At 35.5% G+C, this 18,458-nt stretch overlaps 2 protein-coding genes across 2 annotated transcripts; one reads left to right on the top strand and one right to left on the bottom strand.

Annotated features, from left to right (window-relative positions):
- The first annotated feature begins 622 nt into the window (after positions 1 to 622).
- On the top strand, positions 623 to 8,164 carry LOC136820848 (NF-kappa-B inhibitor alpha-like). Its single transcript, XM_067077085.1, has 6 exons — positions 623 to 1,167; positions 2,373 to 2,475; positions 3,100 to 3,316; positions 3,910 to 3,998; positions 4,799 to 5,050; positions 5,969 to 8,164. The coding sequence occupies exons 1-6, from the start codon at positions 713 to 715 to the stop codon at positions 6,101 to 6,103; spliced, it is 1,251 nt and encodes a 416-aa protein (XP_066933186.1). The 5' UTR covers positions 623 to 712; the 3' UTR covers positions 6,104 to 8,164.
- A 791-nt stretch (positions 8,165 to 8,955) lies between these two features.
- On the bottom strand, positions 8,956 to 18,099 carry LOC136820856 (phospholipid scramblase 1-like). The gene is made up of 8 exons (XM_067077094.1): positions 17,905 to 18,099; positions 17,433 to 17,540; positions 17,117 to 17,194; positions 16,470 to 16,662; positions 15,479 to 15,590; positions 14,944 to 15,046; positions 10,579 to 10,637; positions 8,956 to 9,816 (listed from the first exon to the last, which is right to left on the bottom strand). The coding sequence occupies exons 1-8, from the start codon at positions 18,071 to 18,073 to the stop codon at positions 9,757 to 9,759; spliced, it is 882 nt and encodes a 293-aa protein (XP_066933195.1). The 5' UTR covers positions 18,074 to 18,099; the 3' UTR covers positions 8,956 to 9,756.
- Positions 18,100 to 18,458: the final 359 nt, after the last annotated feature.

The raw sequence follows: 18,458 nt of genomic DNA, 5'->3' as shown, positions 1-18,458 counted from the left end.
ACTTCGCTTTCCCTACTTGCTTTGTGGTCAATTGGTCCTTTGCTACTCGAAGAAAATCTCTTACTTGTGGTTAAAGTGTTAAAGTAATGATGTTACATTCTGACATTTATGAATGGGAATTTCCCAGGCTGTTCATTCGAAACGGAAAATTGCAATGCTAGGCGAATTGTTGTCACGTCTAATTATAAATAAGTATATTAATCGAAATTGTTTTGATGAAATTTACTAGTTTATAATGATCATAAATCTGCATATAAATCATTATTTTCAACTAGTATTTTTCACATGTCGGAAATGTTAAAACGATCCGAAAGTAAAAATATTCAGCATTATACTTCAACTCTACTAGTATTTAACGCTATTGTAATCACTGAATACCTATGAATACAGACAATAAAACAATAAGGTCTCAATTATCTTTCAGTTTCGAGGCTATTATATTACGTACTAGTGACTGGCTATGGGGCACTGGGGCCCAGTTATAAGATCAATATTTGCGTAAAAAAACAATGCAAACACCTTAGGTAATCGTGTAAAGGATACAGAACATATAAATTATACTATTCCGCACTTTCAAGATATAAAAGTTAAATCCTTGAATCAAAGAAATTGACTTTGAGTGACTGGATTGACAACGCTTCATTGTAAAGAAGTTCTTTTATACTCTATTGAAATTTCTATACGTTTTTACGATAGTATTCTAATCAAAACCATGAAGAAGCCTGCTTCACCGGAGATAGCAGAGATTAATATAGCAGAAGAAGAATTGACAACACTTAAAGAACTACAGCAACCATTCTGGGATGAAACCGTCAAAGACCTAACAGATATTATACCAAAAGTACCACAATGTCAAATTACAGATAACCTCTTGGACACTGGTAAAAATTTACCAACATGCAATTCAACAGACTTTCTCGATGAATATGATCAAGAACATTATTCAAATTCACCAGCATTGAAAACTACTTCTATGCAATCTCACGAAAGAGAAAGAACCATATCAGAAAATTGTACTAGGACTCATATCAAAGAAAAACTTTTATCAGGGGAGCAAGTCCTTCCAGGAATGAAACGATCTTACTCTGATTCAGTAACTGATAGTGGACCATCAAAGGATATTAAATTACCCCGAAAAGCCATGTTGAGAACTAAAGAAGGAGATACGTAAGTGAAAATTTACCGATTTGGCGAGTATATAGCCCATATTTTCTAATGATCATAACCGCACCCTACACCCCCTTCTCAAAAACCCGGTAGGATTTTTTCAGCTAGTGGGGATAAAAATAACGGACTAAAACTCGATGGGGATTGATATTCCCATATTTCTTATGGCTGATAATTTTAAATTTTTTGTTTTCAAGCCAGAAAATTCAGTGAGGATACAGGCACGACGGAAGCTTTTTATATCTGGTACGGCGAATGAGGAAATTTAAGCGATTTCATAGCGATTTTACCGACGAAGAGGAAAACTTCGGGTATTTTTGTGAAAATCTGGTACGGCGGCCGCCGTACCCTGCCGTACCCGTTGCGTCGTGCCTGGGATAGGAACAATAACCTAATATTTTGCAGTAAGGATTTGTTTATTTGAATATTTAGAAGATAATTTTCGACCAGGGATGTATGTATGTATGTAATAGTTAATTTCAAGTTGACGAACAGGTAGCAACAAAGGCTAATAAAAGTCAACGCGTCAAGGGATGATATTTTCCAGTGGGAAGGGTTCCCAATGGGTCTGTGAGAAGGGGGTGTCACCCTGCGCTGCACACATGATCATATAATCCTATGAAACTTATTTATCAAGCTAATCAAATTTCTAAAACTCAAAAACACAAAGAATGGGGTAATTCTCGGATGGAAATTTTATACGCGATGAACATCCCCTATATCAAAACATATCAGAGGGTATGCGTGCAGCCTAACCCCACCCTTGTACCCTCATGACATACGGTAATCTAAGATGCGAAAATAATGTCCAGCCTGCACCCACAATATTTATATCAATGTTGAAATAACACCGTGAGATAGCATTGTGGGTTACATGTGGGTGTCACGGATCTGGTGGAGGCGACCCCTACTAACTAGGAAAATGCATTCATTCGGTTAAAACATAAAATATTAGTGTTTTCAGGGGTGGATAAAGTTTCTTTGAATTTATGCCTGAGAGCGAGCCTGAGAGTTTGAATTTCCATATAATCTCTTAAAAAAGCTAATAGAAAAACATATAACAAAATCTAAAAATTGAATAAAAACAAGCCTGCAAATTGCCAACGCAATTTATTTTAGTTTATAAACAAAAGAAATTGTTTTTGTTGTTGATTTTAAACAAACATTAATAAATCAATCCATGACTTTTATTCTCTCTATTCCAGGCTTCTTCACCAGTTGATTTTTGATCGTCACGAATATGCAAATACATACATTGAAGAAGATTGTGATATTCGAGAATTAAATGCTGTCAATCACCAAGGCCAGGTATGATATCAAAAGTTTTACATTTTTTGTATTAGGTATGCATGTGCTGAATCTGTTTGAAGGGGATACTCCTTCTCAGACCCACTGGGACCACTTCCCATTGGAAAAATTGGCCAAAATATCGTCCGGAAAATTATACTCTAATTTTTTATCCCCGCCGAAAATAATCAGATGAGCAAATCCTCACTGTAAAACATTATTTTCTATCCACACTGAGTTTCCTAGGTCGGAAACAATCGGTCCCCATCAAGTTTTGGTCCGTTATTTCGGTTATTTTTACCCCCACTGGCTGAAAAAATCCCACCGGGTCTGTGAGAAGGGGGTATAAGGGGTTATACTTCTTTGTCGTGAAGCGACCCATCTTTATCTATAAAAATAAACAGGGCCATTTTCGGGCTTTGGAAATTTAAGACGACGAAGGAAAAGGATATTTTGACAATAATTTGAATAAAATTTCATTGCTCTTCTTTTCAAAATTTCAAATTCCTCTAAATAATATTTTAAGGCTCAAAATTAAAAATTTTAAGGATATTCGAATCTTGTTAATAACTGTTTGATAAGGTAGATACATCAATATTGTGGGAAGATATTGTTATCAACGTTATTTTTTACACCAATATCTAGACACCACTTCACATTGCTGTTTATCTTGGTTCCATATCGACAATCAAAAAGATTCTTGAGAAACGATTGGTAGACTTGGAACGTTATGACAGTGATCTAAATACGCCTCTGCATTTAGCATGTATGAAAACAAACAAAGAAGAAGCATTAGAAATCTCAACGATATTGCTGACCAAGTGTACTTCAACTTCGATTGTCAATTCTAAGAATGAAGAAGGCAAGTCTCTACTCTATTATCCTTTTTTACTCAGAGTCCTGAGTGAAATGTGTTACAATGTAAGAATTTACTACTAAACTTTACAACTAATGCTCTTCTCAGAGACTGTCATAATCTGACCAATACCATGTGTAGAATATCTTCTGCAGCCAGTGGGGTTAAAGATAACGGATTGAAACTCGACGTGGATTTATATTTCCATGTTTTTTATGGCTGGAGATTTGAATTTCATTGTTTTCAAGTCATAAAATTTAGTGGGGATGAAAAAAATAGCACAACATTTTAACAGTGAGGATTTGTTTATTTGATTATTTTTAGTGGGGACAGCATTTGAGTATTATTTTCCACTTGGAACGATATTTTGGCCAATTTTTTCCAGTGGGAAAGGGATCTTACCATGTCTGTGATGTGAGAAAAGGGGTGTTAACTTCCTATTTAATCTGACACGTACACTTGTTTCATTTTTGTTTTGTAAATTTAGGCATTCCCAATTATACACAATGGGCTACTGAGACATGGGGTATTACTACATACTTAATATCTTTTCGGACACGCAGGCTTTACATTTCTGATTCTTCCTTTTTTTCTTTCAGGGATGGCTCCTTTACATTTAGCAGCAGTTAGAAACGATTTAGAGTTGATAAAACTTCTTCGTTTGAAAGGAGCTGACATCGATTCACAGGTAAATTGAATATACCTCAAAACTTTGCATAAATCATATCTATAGGGTGTCAAGGTGATAACAGGCGATGGGATCCGTGGAGCTTGTTGATGGTTAGCTCTTCAAACCAAATTGAAACATAATTTAGGGTAAGGTCACGTAAGAATGGTCCAACGCATTTCGTCCAACATGCCATTTTTTGAATGTAGGATAGACTCGGGGGCGGGGTACTTAGTCAAATGGAGGGTACGGTATGTGCCGCCCTTAAGGGTACCTTTTTTGGACTTCCAAAGTCCCGCTAAGGGTCGGAAAAATCAGAAAATCAAATTTCAGTCCCACTAAGGGTCGGAAAAGTAGGAAAATTTCAACTTTTTTACCCCTTGAAAGATCGAAATTTGATCAAAATTAGTCAAATTAGTCCCGCTAAGGGTCGTAAAATTCACAAAATTTTCTTTGGTTTTCTCTTTTTTAGTCCCGGTAAGGGTCCAAAGTTCGAAAGTCGGGCGGCCCGTCCCCCCGTCAGCGCGCAACCCTAGTACCCCCCCCCCCTGGGAGGATAGATTTGCTGTGCAAGGGGTCACGATAGTGGTTAAAGATTTTACATGCCAGATTTACAATACAAATTCAGATTGTTCATTCGTTTTAGTCAGAGTTTCTTGCTCTTTCCAACTTAGCTGAGCGAGTTCCTGGAAGGCTTAATTTCTGAGGTATGACGCTTTGAGGTTTGCTCACTGTTCCCTATATGACCCACCAAATGGTGGCCTGTCTGTGCATTCAGAAAAAGTTAATACCTATATTTCAATTTTCTTCAAAATTTTAAGGATGATAAAACTGGGAAAACTTGTTTGATGTATCTAGCAGAAAATGATATGGAAGGGAAAACTTTGAGTCACGTTGTCGAATATTTTGATGCTGATGTCGACAAATTTTCATATTGTGACAGTACTGCTCTCCACTTTGCATGTGGTAAAAACAATAGCAATGCAGCCAGGATCTTATTGGAAAATGGCGTAAAAGTTGGTATCAAAAATGTTCAAAAGAAATCAGAGAAAGAACTGGCTAGTGATATCGAGGTAAGCTAATGAACCAACTAAGAAAAAAATGGAAAAAAAGCGTATAATTTGTTTTAGTAAAAACTTTAGTATTTGGATACAAACCAAGCTAATTGGGAGTAATTGGGTAAAGAAGACTTATCGTCGTTTTTTATAAGTTTCCCATTTCCGCACTAAGATTTCTATGTCACTGTACTAGCGGAAAAAGACCAGGACTTTGGGTAATTGAAAAAAGAGCTTCGGAAAGTTAAGCAGTTTGAGTAAACACATGATTTTCCAAACCCTTTCCGATCTAATGCCGGTTATCTTGGGAAAAATAGCGGAAATAATTCGGAAAAGTGACAGGAATCTTAGTGCGGAAACGGGAAATGTATAAAAAAACGACGGTATACAGTACCTATTTTCACAATTTCTCCTCCCAAAAGACCATGAGTTGAAAATATCGGGCCTAAATTTAGTAGAACAAGAAACAATCGAAAATCCCTCCTACAGGTCAGAAGCGGTAGATTTATTTCTCTACCTTTCAAGGTTCGTTTTTTTTCCAATTTCAGCTCGAAAATAAAGTTACTTTATAAACCAATCCTTCCAGGCCAGTTCATCCCGGGGGGGGGGTGGTACTACCCTTGTCGACCGACGGGGGTGCTCCGCTGAGGTTCGAAAAATGGACCCTACGGGGGACTCGAAATTTGCGAAAAAAGTGACCCTGAATGGGACTGAATTCCAAAATTTTCTCAAATTTTCTACTTTTTACCCAAATTTTCCAAAAATAGGCACTCTACGAGGGACTGATTTTTCGATTTTGGTGTTTTTGCGACCCTACCTGGGACTCGTGGAGTTTAAAAAAGGTACCCTGACCAGCGGAGCATCCCTGTAACCCATCTTGCCCTAGTACCGGGACTTCATCAAAACAAAAATTGTGTATCTGATTTCTTTCTTTAGATCAAGAAAATGCTTGAAAAAGAATCACGAAGGCAGAAAAGATTACAAAGTATAGAATCAAGACGAAAAACAAAATCGACAGAGGAAGATCTAATTTCCGAAAACGAATCCGAAACTGAAAATTATGGTGATTGATTGAGGTGGGATGTAGATTCATTTAAAGAATTCAAAAGTTTCCGTTGGTGAAAGCACTTGGTGTGATCCAAAAATCGAACTCAGTTCCTTTGTTTGCTCTTTTATGATTCACATCATGATTGTAATGTCCATTAAATATATATAAGTGGAGTCTCCATATCTCGAACACAAATTTGTTCGAAAGGGCCAGCAAACTTCTTCGAGTTAAGTAAACATTCGAGTTGAATAGACTCTACTGTAATATCAAGAAGTATGGCTACATTTCACAGGAAAAAGTCATCAAATCACACCGGTGTGAAAGTGAAAATCACACGGTGTGAAAGTATACATTTCACACTGCTATCCCACGCGTGGGAATCGGTTCGTTTTTACACCGGTGGGAAACGCTAAATCACACCCCTCAAAATCAAACGTGTATAATTGAATTTCCGACGTGGTTAACGCAGGATCACACGCTTTAGACATTTTGTGCTGAATCGAACAATAAACATGTTAAATCGAAAATCCCACGTCGATTTTGTACTTCAGGCCCTCTCTCCTCGCGTGTTAAATCGAAAATCCCACGTCGGATTTGGCATTTTACACTCGCTTATCTTATGTGTTAAATCGAAAATCACACGCCGAAATTTTTGATTCCCCACCCAGCTTTTTGGGAAATGGCTTTGATTTGTATTTGATAAATTGTTAAATGTATTCGATCATTCGTGAGCATTGGCTCGATAGCTCCCATTCGTTCTGTCATGTACTTGCGCTACTTTGAGAATCCCAGCACTTTTGTCACAACAGTGGAGCTGCACTAGAGAGCCAATTTAATGACCTCAAACCCGTCTCACCGATCCACTGAGCCCTTGCGACGCAAGTCCATTGCGAACGAACGAGGCCGCCCTTGCGGGACGCCTCACCTTTAGCGTTGTGTTACACACTGATCGAATACACCCCTATAATGTTATGATTTGAATGCAATCTGAACAGTTTTGACCCAATTTTCACTTGTGGTTTTCTTTACGCATGCGTAGTACAAGGGTGGGAATTGTACTTTCCCACCCTATCAATTTGACTTTCCCACCCGTGGGAACTAATTACTGCGATTTCTTGTGTCTATCTTGTCCTTCTACAGGAAAAAGTCATCAGATCACACGGGTGGGAAAACTTTAATTCCGAAATTTAGAGTTTTTTAGTGTAAGTTTTATACTTCTTGGACTAGGGTTGCATTTTATTCGCCTGCGGAAATTAGAAATCACACGTGTGATTTCGATAAAGCCTTTTCAGTGAAGTTTAAATGTGTTAAATTGGATTTCACACGCCGAATTTAAAAAATAAAAACAATTATTTGAAAAATTCCGCAGTGTGATATCGGAAATCACACTGCCAAAACAATCACACCTTATCAGTTTATAAAATCACACGCAAAAATTGATGTTTGAAAATTACGGCGTCGGAATTTAAGTTTTCCCACCCGTGTGATCTGATGACTTTTTCCTGTGTTTGCCATAACTAATGCATGTCAGTTAAAAGTAATGGATGAGACAGGATGAGTTTCATTGACAACAACTGATGACACCTACATGTTTTTTTATAAGCATATGAAAATCCAAAAACTGACTCGAAAATACTTAGATCGATAGATTTACAGGCTGAAAATGCTTTCAAGGATGCTTTTATCCTAAGCAAAATTTTAAAGAAATTCTAAAATCCATAAAATCCCAGTCAAAGACAGGCAAAATGTAGGTTATATCAGCTTGTGCTTTTTGCCTAGATATAATTATAAGTGCAATGTTTATAAAAAACATATGTTCATTCAGTATGGTTTTTGGGATAAATGACTTTGATGAACAGAAAATCACTTAACTGCTGGCGAGTATGAAATCATCCATCTAAGATGTCATGAAATATTTATGTACTCTCGGGTACCTAATAGCCGGGATGTTTGGAATAAGCAGGGGGGTTGGAAAAAATCTCGAAAGTTAATAAGCGGGGGATTGAAATAAAATTGTCCTGGGTGGAAAATTTTCGAAAAAGAGGCTAATACAGCAGAATTAGGGCAAAAGAGGGAACTTTCAAAAAAAATTTCCCGAAAATCAATAAGCAGGGGGGGGGGGGGTTAGAATAAGAATGTCCTGGGTGGAAAATATTCGAAAAATTAATTAGCGCCCCCCCCCGGCTATTAGGTATCTGAGAGTATTCGATGACGTTCATATTTAAAACGAAACAATTCTTTGGAAAAAATTATTCTCATATTTATACATAGTAGCAATCGACGAATTTTGCGCAAAATTTTTTTATATAAGATTCATATTTATTTACTAAAGTATTCAAAAACATAATAATAGCTAAAGGAGATTTTGCTAACTTCAAGTTTCCCCAAAATTTTGAGCATAACTCTCGTGCCAAAACTCAAAAGGTTAAGTCTACACTCAATACTATGAAACCCAAGGCTTCAAAGTGATTTTTTTTTAATTTTAAAAATGAAAGCTTCACTTGTTTTTCTTCTCTTTTCACAATTATATTCTCTTTTCATAACTCGTCCACTTAAAGATATCTTTCAAATAAGCTATTACTTGTAATTATATCTTTTCCTCTTTAGAAAGGGACAAGCTGGAGTTTTTACAAGCTCTTATTGGATTTGGTTGGTCGTTAAGATGTAATAAAAGAATCTTATTACTTTTTCTAAAGAACGCGTCATCTCTATCACTTGAAATGACCAATAAGTGAAGTATCTTGTAAAAACTCCAGCTCATCCCTTTAGAAAAAGTATATCAAAATGTTAAACATTACCATTTCGAACTTTTTGGGTCATCTCTGAGGCATAAAAGGAGCTAATAATCTAACTAGTTAAAATTATTTTTAGTAATTATTTATTTCAAAGACAAGAAATCGAATCAAGATTTTCTAAAAATATTTATTATGTACAAACCAGCAGACCAAACTGAACTAAAATATATACGGTATGTGATTTACATTTTTTAAATCAAATTAGTTAAACTTTAAACCAAAATAATAATTAATCAATAATGAGGAGCCAAAAAATTAAATCGAATGATGCTGTAGTGATGTGGTTATATTTGCAGAATCACCAAGAAATTGTAAGTGATTAAAATTCGCGATATTCGTGAGGTAATATTTTATACACGGAAGGGCCCAAAAAAAACAGGGTCTTTCCCCTAATTTTGAAAATTAGTAAAATTAGTGGTTAACACCAGGGCATTTTGGGTTTTGCCGTATAAAACATTACGTCATGCATATCATGAATAGATCCAACACCGGAAGCTTTATTGGTTTAAAAACTACTATATACTACTCCTATATTATCTTCCAAGATCCGATTATTTATACAAAAAAATTATCTGAATTACAAAAAAAATAGTTGAACCCAAAATCAAAATATACAAAAATCAGAAATAAAATTATCATTTCAAAATAAAAATTTCACACAAAGACATAAAAGCAAACATGATCCTAGCGAATCATTTTTTTTAAATTGTGTGATTTCTAAAAAGATAAAACCGAATAAAACTATAAGACTCTTCCAATTTCCCTATTAGTTCTGGTTAGTGATTAGTGATAACATGTATGTCTAAATCTACCATATATGTGCTTAGAACAAGATTACGTCACACTACTTGCTACTTAAGATTTTTCGGATGCCGGCACTTTTAACCGTTAATTGTCATTTGATTGTCTTGGTTGGCCGATTGCTCGAAAAACATGAAATCCTAGAAAAAAAGAAAAAACAATGCAAATTTCCAATGTTAGAATAAGAAACAGAATTAAGGCGAAAATTGAAGCTATAGGCGAACGTGACCGCAATGGGCTCAACTTCAGTATTTTTCCAACTATTCGAGGGTTCGATTGTAGGAATAGTGACAAATTGTCCCAGTCCCCAAAAGTCGAAGTCCTTAAAATTTAAAAAGCCAAGACAGAGATGGTAAGTTTATAGTTTGTTTACACATCCTGACTGAGTGACTGAGTGACTGAGTGACTGAGTGACTGACTGACTGACTGACTGACTGACTGAGTGACTGAGTGACTGAGTGACTGAGTGACTGAGTGACTGAGTGACTGACTGACTGACTGACTGACTGACTGACTGACTGACTGACTGACTGACTGACTGACTGACTGACTGACTGACTGAGTGACTGAGTGACTGAGTGACTGAGTGACTGAGTGACTGAGTGACTGACCTGACTGGGACTGACTGACTGACTGACTGACTTGACTGACTGACTGACTGACTGACTGACTGACTGACTGACTGACTGACTGACTGACTGACTGACTGACTGACTGACTGACTGACTGACTGACTGACTGACTGACTGACTGACTGACTGACTGACTGACTGACTGACTGACTGACTAACTGAGGACAATGGTAAATCAGCACTTTTACCGTCCTCGATCTTCCGAATCTTCCGCCGTCCTCGAAAGTGCAAATACATAAACTCGCTAATAGTGGAAAGGAGAAGACTTACGATCAAGAAACATGCTCCCAACATGGTGGCTTTCACTTTGACATCAAGGTCCATTGGAACTGTAACAAAAAATAATTGTTGTCCCAATTAAAAAAGTTCATCCCAAACATTTGTTCGACTTATGGAAAAATCGACTAATTGACTACTTTCTTATATTTTAAAACTCGATGTAAAGCAGTGTAAAGAAAATACAATTTTTTCTAGGAGGGGTCTGTCTAAACTACACGTTTTTATAAGAACAAAATATATAAGATGGCCAAATATAAGAACAAGTTAAGAACATTTTATTGCTTTGCGGGCTAAAACACTCGATTTCTTTAGGTAAAAGGACAAAAATAGATTTAAAAATGGTGAAAATATGAAAACATGTTAAGAACATCTTTAGGCTTAAAACTTCAAAGTGAAAAACATCGGAAAGCTTTTAAATTTTTTGGATGTTCTTATAGAAAATAAGTGTATCTTACTCTTTAGTGATTTTAAGCCTCCGAAATGTTGCTAACAACGATTTTTCCTCGTTACCTCACTTTAAAATCAGATTATTTATTTTCTCGGGTGTCAGGAAAATTGCCCCCGAGAAAACTGCCCCCCGGAAAACTGCCCCCCGGAAAATTGCCCCCCGGAAAACGGCCCCCCGGAAAATTGCCCCCCAGAAAATTGCCCCCTAAGAAAATTGCCCCCCGGTTAATTGCCCCCTATTTTTCCATTTTTCGAAACTAAATCTAACTCAATTTTCAACATTTGGGAGATTTTGGATTACGCAATTTTACGTGATCGCGTCTTAACGGATTAAAGAGATCTAGAATATTTTGGGGCTATATTTTGGTCCAACGGTTGCAGGTTGCAGCCGTAATTTTCATTAAGTTGACGCTTTTTATAAGGAATAATGTGGTTTAACCATGGAATACAGACAAAGCGTTTTCTCTGTTTAGCGATAGTCAATTTCAATGTGTTTTATACTGTATTTCTTTCGCTATTCAAGTATTTTCTTTATGGTTTTACAAAATTTCTTGGTCATATGGAATGGATAACTTCATTCTTACTATATTCCTCACGCTGACCATTGATCTGCTTTGCATGTTTCAGTTTTTAGTTTTTTCTTAAAGAAAAAAGACGCCTCAAAAACGACTTTTACAAATTTTGTATGAGGTGGAGAAAGATAGTCGAGTAATAAAATCACTTTCAAAAAAATCTTTCCCCATTTCTTAACCCTAAGCGCCCTATCCGTGCTATCTTAAGCTAAGGGAACTAATTTTTACTAACTCGCCAAAATAAGTTCCCACCAAAATTAAAATTTCAGTTTTCTTGGCTAAATAACCCCTGAAATTCAACAAAATTGCTCAAAATAAGATGAAATAGAACAGATTTGCGCTGTCATTCGCTAAAATTAATTCCAACCACAGTTAAAAAATTAATTACAGTATTCCCAAAAAAAAGTTCCCACCAAAATAATCTATGTTTCGAAAATTTTCTACCCAGGACATTGTTGATCCAACCCCTCCTCCGCTTATCAATTTTTCGGAATCTGAAACTTCTTTTTTGTACGGATTATGCTGTTTTAGCTATTTTTCCAATCCACCCCCGCTGACCCCCGTTTACTAGGTACCCTAAGAGTAATTCAAAACTACTTAATTTTACAGCTACAATGGCCATTTGAAGTTTCATTGGATTTTATAAAAAAGTGGAAAAAAAGATGGCGGGGGCAATTTTCCGGGGGGCAATTTTCCTAGGGGCAATTTCTGGGGGGCAATTTTCTGGGGGGCAGTTTTCCTAGGGGGCAGTTTTCCTAGGGGGCAATTTTCCGGGGGGCAATTTTCCGGGGGCAGTTTTCCGGGGGGCAATTTTCTCGGGGGCAATTTTCCTAGAACCATTTTCTCGACACGAAAAAAAGCTGAAGTGACTTCAATAGTTAGCAATTAATGTTCTTAATGATCAATCATCGAATCCGTAGTTGGTATTTAATCAAGTCCATAGAATTGTCCGATAAAACTGCATTCAAGGAATTTTTTGAACAATATTGTGAAATAGGAGTGCATTAGGACTGACGAGCTCTCATTGACAGTCTACACCACTAACCAAACCGGGAAAAACTTCCCGAACGGGGAGAATTCACTCAAATTTTTTCTGTCCGTTTGAGAAGATTCTTCCTCATCGGGAAGTTGACTGACTAGGTCCGCTCTTTTAGCTTATCTTTTTAAGTCTGGTCGGACTTTGATGCTCTAATGCTGATCATGAACGCTAAATACTTGAATAGTTTATATCTGAAAGGGTATCGGGCCCTATGATTGGTTCACCTATTTTTCAGGATCACTTTTCACTGAGAAAATAAAAAATGATGATCTTCTTTGGTCCGCCTAGTAGTACATACGCTTGGACAAATTGGTTACTTTGTGAAGTGTTTGCAATAAAGAACTACTTTTTGAAATTCAAAGCAGCGACAAAACTTTTAAACTCGAGTCCAATCTCTTTGTGATGCAAATTAAAATAAAGGCCGCAAATAATACAAAAACTTGTGAAAAAAAAACGAAAAACATTTGTACTTTATGCGTTTCTTTAAAAAGACATTCGATGAATTATTGATTGATTCACTTTACTAGTTTTCAGTAATCATAGTAACCATACGAAAGTCATATAGATATGAAATATATTTTCCAATCCTTGATTTGAAGTTTGTATTTAATGTTAGTAAAAGTTGGAACACGATGTAAAATCATTACGTACGAGGTTCGGACATTCGTTGCACATTTAAACATTTTTATTATGATTTCAAAAAAGTAAACAAATCATGTAAAGACGCTAAAGAAATTTATTGTAGAATTCCTCATTCATGACCATTGAACCACGCGGGCACAAGCTGTCAAACTAAAAATCAATAATTGATATCGTTAAAAAAAACCCGTTTGATTTCGATTAAAGTTCCATTGAGATTTGTTTAAATGAATGGTGTTTTTAACTATTCTGATTTATCAATCCGAAAAGTTCAAATCTTGATTTATTTTATTAAAATGTCCTCACCCCTCTTTAATCACAAAGTAAGGGCCCTACTTTAAAACGAATCCTCCGAGACCTCTTTCAGACCCTTGTTAAGAGTCTCTATCCCACTCAACGTACACTTTAGATTCTTGTAAACAGTTCTGTATAAAATAAATGTCCAACTTCACGGTAGAGGTCCTCTATATGTATAGCTTGATAGAACACTTATTTGTTAACCCTATTCATACTAGGCTTTTAGGGGCGGTTCAGAACTAGGGGGGGGCTTTTCCTGTACCACCCCTTAACTTTTGATCTAGTGGGTCTTTTTGGATGAAATTTGGCACACAAGATCCTTGTGACGTAAGGTAACTTTTGACAAAAAATTTTTTTGATGACGTCATTCATCATACCCAAAGTGAGCAAAAACCGAAAATTTCCTTTGTTCTTATAAATAGCTATTGTATTTTAACAAAGGCTTTAGAAAAAAGTTGCCAGAGTTTAAAATGCTTATTTTATCCTGAATATTCAATAAATTACGGTTTAAACGATATATTTGACATAAAAAATTAATTTGTATTGGAAAAGTGTCAATTTTTGTGACACCTTACTGTCAGAAATGTCATCATGCTCAAGGTGTGAAAATTTTTAGCTGTCAATTTTTTTTTTATTTTGAAGCTAAATAAAATTTAGGAATTTACAGAAAAATTCACGGCAAAAGCTTTATTATTTCAGGAGCTATTACCAATAGTTTGACCTCAGAACAGAAAGAGCCCCCCCCTAGTACGAATAGGGTTAAAGCAAAACTATAGAAAAATGTTGCAATAGGCGGGGAATCAATTTACACGTCTTTTTTTCATAAAAACGTCTAAAATTTTCAAAGCCTGTCGGATGTTAACCTAATAAGGTTTAAAGCCAAAAAAATATTCTTAATTCACCTGAGTATTTATGTGCGATTTCTTTTATAGTTATAGGGTCCACGAAGCCTTAAAATGTTCTTACCTTGTTCTTACATTTTGGCCATGATCGAAGTCTTAATGTTCTTATTATTAGTCTTGTTCTTACAAAAAACGCATAATTGGAAAATCTGTTATCTGATTTTCCGATGTCTCAACAAGGGCCTTCTCCTCGTTAAGTCCTATGTCCTGGTGCCTACTTCTTGAAACAATTGTGTATATGAAAAAAGAGAAACACTTTTTTAGTACTAATAGTTTCTTCTGGGTTGATCATCACCAGCAAACTAACCGTTTTGAACAAAATTACAATATACACTCTTCAGTTTTTCGTTGTCTGTATAAAAGAATTCGTATTAAATGATTTTGAGTTTTTGTTTCGTTTATGTTCTGAATTGTTATTTTTCAGATGTAAACCCACCCCAAATCTACTGAATTAACTTACAGGTGATTCCAAAGGTATCGGCATCCGTAAAAGCCTCCTTAGCAAATCCGCCCCATTGTTTCGAAATACGCCCAACCTGGTTGGATCCGTCTAATGCTAGCACCTATAAGGAAAAAAGGAGAGATTGCATACTTCAAGAATTTATCAAAACGAAAAAAACAATTAGTCTAAATCTATGACGGAGTTCGCTAGCAATACGATGTAGAGGCGAGAATTAGATGTTGTTACTTTCAAAAAAGTGTATTGCAAAAAAAGATGCGCCAGAAAGTAACTTTTCTATGGTGTGAAAATAATTTCTTATTCATTTATACTAATATTCTCACACCCTCTTTAAGTTAAGAGACCCTCCCAAATGTATATTCTGGATAATACACATTGACTGACCTGTGATAAAACCCACGAACGAACTACATTTTTTCTTCAATAAAAACCTAAAAAGTATCATTAAAATAAAAGGCTGAGCAAAACCGAAAACTTGGCAATAGAAAGGGGCTATCGGACAAAGATGTATAGACTAAACAAATAAGATTGTTACCTTGAACTCGATATCTCCACACATGTTGAATGTACAGACAGGTCCTTCAATCAACAATACAGGATTATGTTGAGCATCTTGAATCTCAAATTTCGGTGCACACAACGACCATCTAAACGAAGAAGAATGTTACTTTTTCAATATCTCACAAAAAGTTTCTCTTGAGAGGCAAAACCAGGCGTTTGTTGAAGGTTTTACTTTAAGTGTTCCCGTTTCATATAAGGCACATGTTTCATATCAGGACAGTGTTTGCCTATTGTTATATTTTGCTGATATAAGCAAAAAATGTTTTTCTTGTCCTTTTTCTGACCAATCTTGCTCCACATCCGTGTCAATTCAATATCAAAAAGCTTGTAAATTAAAATTGATGAGTAAGCAAACGATGTCACTCTTATTTAAAAACAAAACTTTTAATTTAACATACAGACAAAACTAACGATCTATTTTTAAATTTTATGTACGTCTAATTTAGCACTTTCTTCCCCCACTTCCAGATTAAATTTTCTGACATCCTCCTTTAATTACCCCATTAATTATTCAGACAAAAATTGCTAACTTGCGACGTTTGGTAATGTAACACCATAGACCTGCATAAACATAACTTTAATCAAATTTTGAATTTCATAGTACCTAATTTCTTTCTTCCTCCACTTCTATATTAAATTTTCTGACATCCTTTTTTATTGCTTTATTCAGTAGTATTCAGTAGGCGGAGACAAAATTTGTTTTAATTTGCAAAAGAATATAAATACTTCTCCGTACTGTTAAATGAGTACCTCACTAAAAACCGAAATTTTTTATCCCGTTTCTTAGTGAGTTCCACTTTGACGATTTTCGAAAAATAGAAGCCCTTCAAGTGTTTTGAAGCAAATTCGATTTTTTATACTGTAGGGGCTTCAAACGTTTAAAGTGACGTCAAAAAATCGAATGTTTAAAGAGCCCGAAAACCTGGGCTCAAAACATTCGAAAAAGTCTAGTATAGGCTACGTACTGTTGTGTAATGTATCCAATAGGTGTGCCAGGAGGTGAGCTGACTTCAATTTCTTGTAAACAACACGGGAAACAACATCCAGTACATCTCAAGGGACGTACCAAATGAATAACTTCACGCTGTGAATTATCCATGATTTTCATATCGAAAGGTCGGCCTGGTCCACAGCATTGCCTTGTACAACAATCAGTATCTAAATTAGGATTTATTAACAAGATCATTTTATTATGACCACAAAGTAATCTAGACAGCTTTTTGATTATTTCCATAGAATTCATCTTACAATTGAACATTCTATGGAGAGATAGATGGCTGAATTTCTTGAGTTTAAATTTGATGAAGATGAGTCAAAAAGAAAGAAAAACACTAGAATTCCAAATAAGAAAACAACTGAATTGGAATTGATAATTAAATTTATAATTAAGAATGGGAAACCAGTGAACAATAACACATTTACAATACCCTATTTTAAAATAAAAGATTGCTTCATCCATTTTTACCTTAAAAACTAGAATTTAAGCATTTGTGCCGCCCAGTTAAAAAAGCCAGGAAGTGGACCTTGGGTTATGTTTGAACAATAATAAACACATTCAGCCATAATTTAGGAAAATAATTGGCTTAGCTAAAATATCATAACACTAATATACCTTCCGCAGCAAAATAAATAGTCTGTCCAAGGGAGTTTTTGACCTTGTATTTGTTGGCTGTTTCAAACCCAGTGAAAGCTATAAATAAAAACAAAAGAAAAATAATCTAAAAAGATTGAAAAGGTTCCTTATGTTTTCCTTGGAAGCAGATCATTGTGCCAAAATTCAGCTTGAAGAGAAATTTCTCTAACTTTTATATAATATTATAAATTTGAGCTAAAAGCCCTCATTCTTCAAAATAAAATACAACAGGTGAATTATTGACAAAACTTAAAACAATGAAAAATGAAAGTTTAAATGCCATAAACATATCTACCTTCAAGTAATTCAACTTGCTGTTTAACAATTAGTTGATCAATTTGGGTAAGGTATTCCAGACCTGGTGGACAATTTGGTGGTGCTTGAGCAACCATTGGCATCCATTCTGTAAATGATTTCAACAGAATGAAACCTCATGGAATTTAACAGTTTTTTGTATAAAAGTCATTTTTAGTGGATGATGTATGTGAAGTTTAAAAAGTGTATCAATTTTAATACTTTGTTTTCAAAAGTTTTGCTATTGCTATAAATTTATTTTGCCTCCTAATTCATTTTTATTTGTGTTTAGGTGAAATTTACAAGGCTTTGTTAAAAATTTGCTCAAATCATTTGCAAATAGTTCTAATTTCTATTTTTTTTAAACAAGATTAAAAGAACTATTTTTAGTCTATTTGAGTTGGAATGAAAACTCATTTTAATTATCATGTTTCCTAGACATGAAAGTCGTAAAAAAGCAACAAAGATCAAACCTCCTCCTGGAGCTCCTCCTGGTTGCTGCATAACAGGTGGATAACCTGGCTGTCCTGGTGGTGGATAACCAGGCTGCGAAGCTGGTGGGTAGCCAGGCTGAGCAGGGGGGTAACCAGGCTGCCCCTGATATCCTGGTTGTCCAGGTGGTGGATATCCTGGTTGTTGCATGATTTTTCTATGTTATTGTTCTAAATCTAAAAGGACAGCGAGAAGAAAATTTTTCTCAAGTATGTATCAAAGCTCTGTCAGTAAACCCTCCCCTCACTTAACAATACCTTAGTTGGTATAGTTATTCTATAGATATAGATTTCTTACCAAAGAAATGCAGACCATTATTCATATGGGTTAGAAACTTCTTTTTCAAAATAAAAGAAAGTGCTCTGATCATCTAATTACTCTTCCAAACAATACATCTCAACATTTCTAACAGTGTGAAATTTGAGAAGTTAGTCAACAAGCCACAAAATAAACAAAATAACCTTTTGTCAAAGAGTAAATTCAAGTTTCAGAAAAATATTCTCCTCCATCACATTTGGTATGCTTCTTTCTATCT

The sequence above is a fragment of the Clytia hemisphaerica genome, unplaced genomic scaffold, assembly GCF_902728285.1.
Source record: "Clytia hemisphaerica strain Z4C2 unplaced genomic scaffold, Clytia hemisphaerica genome assembly, whole genome shotgun sequence".
Taxonomy (NCBI): domain Eukaryota; kingdom Metazoa; phylum Cnidaria; class Hydrozoa; order Leptothecata; family Clytiidae; genus Clytia; species Clytia hemisphaerica.
The sequence above is the reverse complement of the archived record's forward strand: the minus strand, read 5'-3'. Positions and strand labels throughout refer to the sequence as shown.

Bases quoted from the DNA above. Each gene is read 5' to 3' on its own strand.
- LOC136820856 (XM_067077094.1), bottom strand. From the start codon at position 18,073: ATGCAACAACCAGGATATCCACCACCTGGACAACCAGGATATCAGGGG. The intron at 16,663-17,116 runs GTATATTAGTGT...ATCCTAATTTAG, and splicing joins TATTTATTTTGCTGCGGAAG to ATACTGATTGTTGTACAAGG. The intron at 10,638-14,943 runs GTAAGTTAATTC...TTTTTGTTACAG, and splicing joins CGATACCTTTGGAATCACCT to TTCCAATGGACCTTGATGTC.
- LOC136820848 (XM_067077085.1), top strand. From the start codon at position 713: ATGAAGAAGCCTGCTTCACCGGAGATAGCAGAGATTAATATAGCAGAA. The intron at 1,168-2,372 runs GTAAGTGAAAAT...TCTCTATTCCAG, and splicing joins AGAACTAAAGAAGGAGATAC to GCTTCTTCACCAGTTGATTT. The intron at 3,999-4,798 runs GTAAATTGAATA...CAAAATTTTAAG, and splicing joins GAGCTGACATCGATTCACAG to GATGATAAAACTGGGAAAAC.